General features: G+C 44.2%; 1 protein-coding gene across 2 annotated transcripts in view; it reads left to right on the top strand.

Annotated features, from left to right (window-relative positions):
• The first annotated feature begins 10446 nt into the window (after window positions 1-10446).
• The window catches only part of dpysl3 (dihydropyrimidinase like 3), a 34355-nt gene continuing 33758 nt past the window's right edge, over window positions 10447-11043 (top strand). For both annotated transcript variants that reach the window (XM_030361595.1, XM_030361594.1), the window contains exon 1: window positions 10447-10649. In XM_030361595.1, the coding sequence (XP_030217455.1) occupies window positions 10611-10649 (39 nt within the window). In that variant the 5' untranslated portion in view covers window positions 10447-10610. The remainder of the gene's footprint in view (window positions 10650-11043) is intronic.

The raw sequence follows: 11043 nt of genomic DNA, 5'->3' as shown, positions 1-11043 counted from the left end.
GAATGGGGCCAGGGAACTAAGTTTTAAGTTAATTTATTTGCCTTGTAGAATTTAGCATCATTAAGAGTGCATATACAGTACATCAACAAAAACTGTGAATTACACACAAGGTAACATTCTCTCTCTCTCTGTGTGTGTGAGTGAGTGAGTGAGTGAGTGAGTGAGTGAGTGAGTGAGTGAGTGAGTGAGTGAGTGAGTGAGTGAGTGAGTGAGTGAGTGAGTGAGTGAGTGAGTGAGTGTTGGTAACTTCAGTCATAAATATATCTACCGTCTGCACTAGTATGCATTTAGACAAACACAATAAAATAGGAATGCCACAAAATTCATGTAAATGTGCAAACTTTTGTGTGTGGTGGTTTAAGACACATTTAAGGCATGACACCAACATAAGTTTGCAGAGGACTACATACAGTACAATATTCACCCTGAAGGCCTGATGCCACCATAGGTTTGCAGAGGACACAGTACACTGAATAGGTTTGCAGAGGACTATATGCAATAAGCACACTTAAGGCCTGATGCCACCATGTTTGCAGAGGACTATATACAGTATGTACACTGAATAGGTTTGCAGAGGACTATACACAATATGCACACTGAAGGCCTGATGCCACGATTGATTAGATCAGGGCCAGTTAGCAGATTGTCATTTAGAGAAACACCATGGAATTTGGCCGAACAGTCAAAAACGACTCTCAACTGATCTGGTTTTTTGGGCTGATAGATGCCGTGATGCAGCAGGTACCACTCTGTCTGTCCCTCGGATGTCCAAGGGGCAGGCTATGCATCACCTTTGTTAATGGTTCCTTCCATGAATGTTTTGTATTGATCACATTATTGTTTGTTGGCCTTTCATTTTTTCTTGAGACACTGCAGGCGAACCGTGGCTAACCTTTTGTTGTTTAGCAGGTTGGGCGTACTGTTGCCTTTAAAGGGGAGAGGCATTTCATAATGCCCGTCCAGTTCTCTCAATAAAGTCTGATTCCAGGGCCTTTAGAACATCTGTTGCCGATGGAACAGGCAGATCTTTTACTGTGAGTCGATGCACAAAGCTCTGACTTCCTTGTCTGTCTAAGTGGGGGTTTGAGGAGCCTATTATACTCCATCGTAGTTCTGATCTCTGTGCAAATGGTTGGTTTTCACCATCTAAGATGACCTCACGAGGAGCTAGTGCTGCTGGACAGTCGTATCCGATTAGGAGCCCTACATCACAGTCTTGAGGGGTGTTAAATTATCTGCGAAGCTTCTGAGATGAGGCCACAGTAATGCGGTTTCCTTTATTGGAACATAAGACTTATCCACCGGGATAAAGTCAAGGCTGTAGGCCTGCTGTAGCTGAATACGGCTCTCGGAGTGGAGTCCTCGAACTTGTAGACCATGAACACTCTACCTCGATATGATTGTGTCAATTGCTGTCATAGTACTAAGTTTCAGTTTTACTGGTTGGACATCCACATTCAATTTATCAAGTACATCTTTTAAGACAAATGTTGAATCACTTTGTGTGTCTAGTATCGCGTATGTGAGTATTTCTCTGTGTGGTTCTTGTACTGAAGACACAAAGACTTGGACGATACTTGAGGTAGCAGATACACGTTGTGTTAATGTATGGGATATGACTTTGTGTGTTTCTTGGCTTGCATGTTCCTCTGTGAAAGTGGAGCTATTCGTTATTGCTTCGACAGGCCTTGTTTCCTGTCTTCGTGTAAGCAGTTTGGGTGACGACGGTTGCATGTGTTGCACGTTTCGCCTCTGACAATCCTTGGTCATGTGACCCTTTCTCAAACATCCAAAGCAGAGCCGATTTTCATGGATAAATGCCCTTTTATCTTCAATACTGTTAGCTGTGAAAGTGGGACACTTTGTGATGCCATGAGCCTCACTTTTACAGACGAAGCAAGGTGATTTTGGTTTATTGCTGTTTGCTTCTTGTTTCTCTTGAGCAAAACTCTTTGGTTGTGTGTTTGTATTATAGGCTTTGGCTCTCTTTGGGATTCTATCACCTACAGGCTTAAAGCAATAGGGTTACAAGCTATCCATGCTTCTCTGCTCAGGAACTCTGTGAATCATGCAAGATCTGGATACCTGCCTGATGTGTCAAGTTCATCTACAACAATTCGACTCCACTTTCGAACAATCCATTCTGGCAGTTTTTTGAGTAACTTGTGGTTTTCCTCACATTCGTTAAGGATAGCTAATCCTTTGACGTATGGGATTGCCTCAGTACAGCTTTGAAGGAAGTCGGCGAACTCCCGTAGTGCTAGCGGTTCGTTTGTGCTGACCTTTGGCCATTTCATGAGCTTATCACGGAAAGCTTTCTGGATGATTAACGGATTCCCATATCTGTCCCGTATCTAAACCTTCTACAGCTTTGAGCGCCTCTCCAGCAAGATAATTTTTGAGATAAAACATCTTCTCGCTTGCAGGGAGTGGTTTTCTGTCAATAACAGTCATGAATGACATTTTCCAATCGGTAAATCTTAAAGGGTCTCCACTGAACGTGGTGGGTTCAGGGACTTGCAAGCGATTCATACTTAATGAGCTGGCGATTGCTTGTGCTAACCTGACAGACTCCTAGGACATTGTCATTTCAGAAGCTGCTTGGCGAAGTTGGAACGATGCAACGTTTGGATTCAATTGAGGTTGTTTTCCACTTTCCATAGCAAGCACTGCTAGTTTTGTTGTTAATTTCTTCGTCGTGGCTCTCAAAACCTTCAAAACTGTCATATGCTCTCACACAAGCTGCTGCTATAGCAACCTCTTTCTCTGCTTGTAGCTGCTGCAGTTTTTCTCTCTCTTGTTCCAACTGTTGTTGCATTTCCACTTCTCTATGTTTCATTTCTGACCATTTTTTTTCCCTTTTTGAGTTTCCATTCACTTTCTAATTTGTGAAGATGTGCTTGCTGTGCTTGAATTTCTTCTATGGCCCTTGATTGCTCCAGTTTAGCAGAAAGCTCTGCTTCTGCATCTACTTTACTGCTGTGCGTACTGGTTGAGCCAGAGTGGTTGCTCGGTTTCTCTGATGACTTTACTGAGCTTGCGGTTTCAGTTTTGGTGTGGCCAAAGACAGACCCATATTAATTTTGTTTAACGTTTCTCTTACTCTTTCTTTCTCAAGTTGACTTTTATAATCTTCATTAATAGTGTCGAGACGGTTACTTATAAGACCACAGATTTCCTTTGTTAACGTAACACAGGCGTCCATTTTGTTGACGATCTCAGATGGGACTCTCTAAATCGACGCCACTTCGACCTGGGCGGGACTTTACGTCCTACGTCACTCGCTATGGGTTTGCATGTGTGCGCGTAGCCGTTTGTCCCAGGGATCTGTGCACGAACTCCCTTGCACTACAGATTATGAGTCAGTGTCGTACGCGATGGAGGGTGGGTGACATTCCTAAAGTCTGTGATGATAGGCTATATTTCTACAAATGACTTACTATTACTAGCGATTAACATGACGAAACAACACGAACTAAGCTAACATTAGACTATAGCCATACCAGATAACGCCATACCAGCTAACCCTAACTATTTCTATTAAATTCTGAACCATTTTGCAACAGGCAACTGTGTGTTGGTGCGTCTTATTGCTTCCCACGTCTGCGTCTGCATCTTTCCCACTCCTGGCTAATAGTTTCAGCTTTTGTACTGTATATCAGAAATGATCACCCTGTACCACACTGCTGACTTGTTGATGTTTTGTGAGCACTCACGCATTTCTCTAGGTATCTTAAGTTTCCTACTGGAGTCATCAAAACTTTGGACTTTGTTATTGTAAGAAATATTGTGTTGCAAAAACACTTTGTGTCTTACCCTTAGCGCTACCCTAACCTTAACCCCAGTAACATTTATTCATCATAAACTACAAGTTACGGAAAATGGCATACAAACATCCAGTCCAATATGAAAGAAAAAAGCTAGCTTCATTAAGGAATCAAACCCCTTATCCCCGCGTTAATGAGTTGTTCTCTGACCACTAACCCATCAGGTCTTAGTACGTGCGATTCAAGAGTTAACCATTTGAACTTTTAAACTTCGGTTGCCTAGAAATTGTAAAGACAGTGATGTGTGTACATTGTGCGAGTATCCGTCACTCGCGATGTGTGTGCAGTCCAAAATGAAAGAAAAAACCTTGCATCAGGGAATCGAACCCCCAATCATCAGTTGGTCGTTGGTAACTGTAAACAAAGAGATCGCATTTTGTTTAACTGCTAACTAACAAACGGGTTTATGCGTTCACTGAACAAAGATTATGGAAATAAAAGACCACTTTTCCATCAGAAAAATCATCAGAACCGTTATTACCAACCCATAGACACTAAAGCCAAAACCTTTCTCACATGCACACCCATCGCGAGTGACGGCTATGCGCACACATGCACACCCATAGCGAGTGACGTAGGACGTAAAGTCCCGCCCAGGTCGAAGTGGCGTCGATTTAGAGAGTCCCGATCTCAGATGTGGTGCTACTGTAACGTAGGATAGGTTCATATTCCTGTCTTACGGCTTTGTGCTTTGTGCCGGCAACAGTACACACAATAAGCAACACCCCACAACACACAACCACACATACCGAGCACACACCCCAAACCCGTTAACCCCAACACAAAAAGACAATAAATCCCCTATTCCCCAACCGGCATCTCGGATCCCCAGAATCCCCGGTGCGACCTCCGTAGGAGTTGCCACACAGCCCCCACCTTCGGGGTCAGACGTCCCGACGACCCCAACACCCAATGCACCGTCCCGAGTGTTCAGGGGGCCGGCGCCGCCGCCTTGGCCCCTGCCAGTGGCGGCCCCGTTGCGGTGCAGCCTTCCTCCCTGGTTGGGACACCCGTCTCCAGCTGTCCGCAGAGGACCTGGGGTCCAAATCTCGGAATCTCGGACCAATTATTCGGGATCTCATGACACTCAATGAGTGGTGGGAGAGAAATGAGAACTGTGCTGTCCAGTGACTCGATTTCAAATCCTTCTGCCCTCTTGCCGGATGTTTCTATGATGCCAGAGCAAGTTCTGAGATTGTACGGGAAGGGTTTGCTCTTCACACTGAACAGCTTGAAGAACTCTGGTCTTGCTAAGGAGCGATTGCTCTGGTCATCCAGGATAACATAGGCTTTGATGGCCATGTCCTTTGAGCCTTTGGCGTAAAGCTTTTCGAGACAGATCTTTGAGCATGAACGGCTCCACTGGCCTTGGCTGCAAACTTCTGTGCAGCTTGCTCCAACGACAGCCATGACTGGATCGTCTTTTCCCTCCCCACCGTACTCTCGTGACGGAGGAGGAGCTTGCGGAGGTGGGCCAGGGTTCATGACTGTATGTTGACTGGTGCTGTTGCATTCAAAGCACTTCACAGGGGACCTGCAGTCTTTGGCGAGGTCGGAGATGGAGGCGCAGCACTTGAAACATGTTCCTTTCTCTCTGAGGAAGGCCATTCTATCGTCAAGGAGTTTGTTCCTGAAGGTTCTACACCTTTTAAGGGGATGGGATTTGTTATGTTACGGGCAGTTCTTGAAAGGGTCGTTGTTGGTTGTGGAAAGATCCGTTTTGTGCACTGAGATGGGTTTGTTAGTGTTAAAGTTCTGTGAAAATGGTTTGTCAGGTTTGGTGGGTGTTTTGATGCAGCCTCGATGGATGAAGCTAGAGTCGTTGCGCTTTTTCGCCTCGTAGGTAACAAAGTTGCAAAAGTACTCGAAGGGAGGGAAGCGACCGTCGTTTCCTTCTTGTACCGTGACCCTGCAGACACCCACTTCTCCTGAAGTCCGTAAGGAAGTTTGTCTACGATTGGTCCTTGGACCAAAGCATGGGAACGCAACCGTTCCCATGCTTTGTCTAGAGCCAGGTTTGGGTTGTTGACATGCACCGATCGCATGCGTTTAACCTGTTCGCTAGATTATTTTCCAAGCCATTTGGTCATGAGGTTAGCTTCACTGGTTGCGCTGGAGAAAGAGGAGTACCATGTACGATAATTCTCGGGCTTGTCGTCGAACTGGTACAGCCTTGAAGTCACAAGGTCTCGTCGTGCCAAATACTGTGCCAAAGGCTCCCCTAAAGTGGACATGGGTGTGCCACTTTGAGGGGAATGTCGCGGAGTATACGATGGACCATGAGCGTTCATGGTGGGGTTGGCTCTACTAACCTTAGCCTTTGTCTCAGCTTTAGTTGGGTCAAGTAATTCTGGTGGAGACGGTTGCTTACTCTCAGCATTTTCCCTGCTGACAGGTTGTAGTTGTGAATCGTCTTCCACAGGTGGACGCCATGACATGAAGCTGTCGTGTGACTTGCATTGATTTTCACCTTTCCGGATTCAGATTTCCCATCTTCGACAACAGACTGCATCGCTTCTGCGTCTTCCAACACTTGAGCTGTCACCATGGCTGCATCAGCTTCTCTATGAAGGGTTAGCACTTCCAACTCTGTGTCTATTCTTGTAGTTTCCAATTTATTTTGAGCATCTCTAGTGGCCCTTTCTGCTTCTCTAGCAGCCTTTTCCAATTGTAGCTTAGCCTCCTGGCTAGCATATGAAGCTCTCACCTTTGCTGCCTCTGCATCAGCCCGGGCGTGAGCTGTGCTTACTGATGATGCTGATGTTCTGCTGCTCCTAGCACTGCCGGCAGGCGACCTGTTGCTTGTTGCCAACGCGACCACTTCAAAACATCCAATGCTGCCTTTTCACTGTAGTATTCTCATGCAGTGTGTTGTAACTCTGACTAAACACTGAGTTAAACCGTAGCCAATGAAGACAGAGTCGTAAGGTGGACCATTTACTGTCACACTTCCTCATCAACAGACGTTGAAAACTGCAAATAAAAGAATACAAGAATATTGACTGTCCATTTATGAATAAACATCACGTTGTGCATAGTTGTAAATAATATTAACTTTCTAACACTCTATGTAGATATTCTGATTGCCAATTGCATTGCTTTTAGCATTGTTTTTAGCTTTTACACAATTGCTATCCAAAACGTTTTTAAACAACTCATCCAACATCTTTTTAAACAAAATCCACCATAATATATTATCTTTAACATGTCCTCTAACAATTAAACAAACTCAGTGAAATACCGCAAGTGACATCGTCGCAAAACTAAAACGGCAGAATAATATGAATTTATACATTAGCTAATTTCAACTGTAAAATAATTATCCACATCCCGTTTTACATATAATTATTTAAGAAATAAATGTAAGAAAATTAAATGAATGCCCCGAGAGGCAACACATGCAGCCTCTGCTAGCCCACAACTAGATTGTCTTGTTGTCTCGTTATACGCTTTATAAGTTAATTCTATTTAAATTATTATAACCATGTAGCCTTTATTTTCTTGACGTTATCATTACATCCTTTCTCGTTACATCGACATTGATCATCCTCTCGGAAATGAATGAAATTCATATTGACGGTATGGCACTATATCCCTATTCTTGCCGGCCCTTCTTGAACATAATAGACCACTTTCGTTGCTTCGAGGAGGTCTGGTGGTCTCCAAGTACTTTCTAAATCTGGGCGATTCAATAGTTGACAGGGGAAGCATGTCTTCAACGATGAACCCTGCAGGTTCCTCCTTAACAGCCTGTTAAGGTCTTTCTGTGTAACCTGCGCTCCAACACTTGAAAAAAGCTTTGCCTGTTTAGGTGGGGTCGGCTGCTGATCGACTCCTTCAGATGACCAGAGAGCATGATCTTTCGCCACAAGTTTTGTGTTGCCATGCTGGGCTGACCAATGCTTGGACAGGTTGCTCATTGACTTGGCAGATGTTGACAGACACCTTGCGCCTGGGCATAAAGTGCATTTCACTTGAATATTTTTGTCCTTCCGAGCTTTAAATTGAAAGTAGTGAGAATATGGAATATCTAAACACCCTGCCTCCGTCTCCGTCTCCATCTTCATCCCCTCTCTTTCGCGCCAGCAGCTACGTCACTCAAATCGATCACTATGATAGGCTAACGTGCCGAGGCAAGATTCCATAAAAGGCAGGAAAGCACGTTACTATAGTCTAGTAAAGTATTGTAGTTACTGATATTTCAAATGTAATGCGTTACTTTACTTTGTTACCCATAAAAGTAACATTGTTACTGTAACGCGTTGCCCCCAACACTGGCCGTTATATATGTTTATATTTTTTGGCAAATTAATCTATAAATGATGCAAGCTTCAAAATGTTATTTGAAACCTCAATTGGCTCTGACCTTCCATATCTAGATCATGGCCTGTATGCTTGGGAAACGGGGCAGAAACAAGAGGGTGAGGCGCGTGGCGGCATTAGAGGATTTGGGGCCACAGGGCCACAATCACTGTGTGTGTGTGTGTGTGTGTGTGTGTGTGTGTGTGTGTGTGTGTGTGTGTGTGTGTGTGTGTGTGTGTGTGTGTGTGTGTGTGTGTGTGTGTGTGTGTGTGTGTGTGTGTGTGTGTGTGTGTGTGTGTGATGTGCGTGTCGTGCAACATTGACACTGTTTCAGGTCACACCGTAACCAGACGACCACAGACAGATGCAGCTGCATTGCCCTAATGCTCTGAAGTCAATCAGCAGCATCAGCACCGGGGCTGAGTATGTCGGGCTGGAAAACACTTATGTTTCATTCTGAACCTTCGCTTTTCCTAAAGTCAAATTGTTTTTGTTTATAACATGTGAAAATATCAAAATCCCAGCGAAGCAATGTTTGTGCAATGTATTCACATACTTCTTTATGTGGGCATATAATCCTATTATTAATACATTTCTTATTTGTATTTATGTCATCTATTTTCCCTTTCGTCATTTGTGACCAGGCTCACAAATCAGACTTTGGATAAAGAGCTAAATCTGTTTCCAATCTGCTTGAGACAGACCCTGCTGTTGGCGTGGACCTGTCAGTATGTCATCGGTGAACACAAACCAGGCTAGCAGCTGGAAGGAAGTGGAAAGGTTTTAAATTAACCAGTGTACACTCACACCCGTCTAACATCCTCCTATCCTCCGTCCACCATCCTATCTCCGTCACATAACAGGAAACCAGGCTTAACTCCGCCCCTTGCAGTCGCTCTGTTCCGCCACCCCCCAGAAGTTCGGCTGGTAGGACTGCTGGGTCCAACATGAGGTATAGACCAATGGGAGTCAAGAAAATAGTTTCATGAGAAAGAAAATGCAAAGTTGCTGTAGGCTACATTAAGACTGATTTACGCAGGGCAATGAACACACTTTGAGGTAATAGTCGTCCTCCAATAATCCTCCTCCTGCTGTGAGGTCCTTTCAAAGGGCCGTGAAGCACGTATTGATGAGATGATTCAGCTCAGCTTGTGATCACTGGGAGCGTTGTCCATCTGTCCTCAGTGTCTCATTAGGGAGCCCCCCCTTCCCCCGGACCCAGACTAGCAGACCTCCCCTGTGCCGGCCCTCTGCCTGCTGTCGGCCCATAGTCTTCAGGCTAATGACTCCATCATCTCCCACTGGAACGTATGGCTCTCTTTGTGCCAATCCATCGATCAAGGTTTTTAATCAACTTAACTTTGCAGAAGCTTTATATATATATATATATATATATATATATATATATATATATATATATATATATATATATATATATATATATATATATATATATATATATATATATGTATATATATATGTATATATATGTATATATATGTATATGCATATGCATATGCATATGTATATGTATATGTATGTATGTGTATGTATGTGTATGTATGTGTATGTGTATGTGTATGTGTATGTGTATGTGTATGTGTATGTGTATGTGTATGTGTATGTGTATGTGTATGTGTATGTGTATGTATATGTGTATGTATATATATGTATATATATGTATATATATGACTTCGCGGAGGCAACCGCGTCGGACGGTTCACGCCTCCACGTCGTCCATTAATTCCTGATAATGGACACCTCGTCGGGCATTATCCCGCTTATAGCACGGTCACTTACCAACGGTGACCAAATTAAGACCATAAATTTATATTTTCATGCGTTTTACAATCTGAATATAAAGTTTTCCACAAAACATACATTTGTTTCCCTGGTTACGCCTGAGGGTCCGACTAATACGGAACCACCATTACACGCCCGTTGGGTTCTCATGCAACGGAAACGTTGTTCACTCCTCCAGTAATTAGGACGGGCCATAGCATATATGGCATGCAGTCAGGGGAAAACCTTGCAGAATAATAGACTAAGAGCTTCCGTCCTCTTACTGACAACACAGGGCACCGCTTTTTCCTGTTGGATAATATATGCATTTCATGACATAGGGCCCAATAATTATTTTATAACGTCTTCGTCTTGGACGAATTTTATGAATAAAATCTGCCGATTTATCATTCACATATGTTTGCTGTGGACGTTAAGGGCCACCAACCCCCTGCTCTCTCTGCAATTTGGCGCCCCTCTGTGGACGTTCGGCGCCACTACACCATCCACCCTGCGCCTATGAAGGGAGGGGCCGCGGCTCTCAGTCTGAACCTCTTCTCCGCGCACCAGCCACGCCAGCGACCATTCCCTGAATCTCCCATCCAAGCGAGAGACGCCCTGAGCATCCATCCAAAGGAGGAATATCTCTGTCACGGCTGTATTGAAAGGTGGACTCGCTGTTCCTCGTACTCGTAGAACATGTCTTATCAAGGCAAAAAGAACATCCCGAAGATCACGGTAAGGGGGTCATGATACTGGGGCTTATTTTAACCGCACTGCCCGTCAAGGGAACTTGGATGAGTGGTGGTGCTGCTGCTGGGTGGGAAATCAATGCATGTTTTTTTTATATAGGCTTTTGAACGCAGCAGTTTGAGCCTTTACTTTGTACTTTGATGCATTTGCTCTCATAAATGTTCAGTTGTGTGGCTTTCGAGTGGGACGCTGAGACGAGAAAGAGATGGCTCTTTGGTGAGCGGCAGGCCGGTGGACGCAGAACAAGGCGTTTTCTTAAAGGTGTCCGGCGTCCTCTTTGTTATTTTTTTTTAAGATTTATTTTTGAAGCTTTTTTTGTAGAGTGAGTAAGACAGGAAGGTTAGGGAGAGAGAGGAAGATAAGCCGCAAAGGACCACGG

The sequence above is a fragment of the Gadus morhua genome, chromosome 7 (genome assembly GCF_902167405.1).
Source record: "Gadus morhua chromosome 7, gadMor3.0, whole genome shotgun sequence".
NCBI classification, from domain to species: Eukaryota; Metazoa; Chordata; class Actinopteri; order Gadiformes; family Gadidae; genus Gadus; species Gadus morhua.
This window is presented reverse-complemented; position numbering and strand designations above follow the sequence as displayed.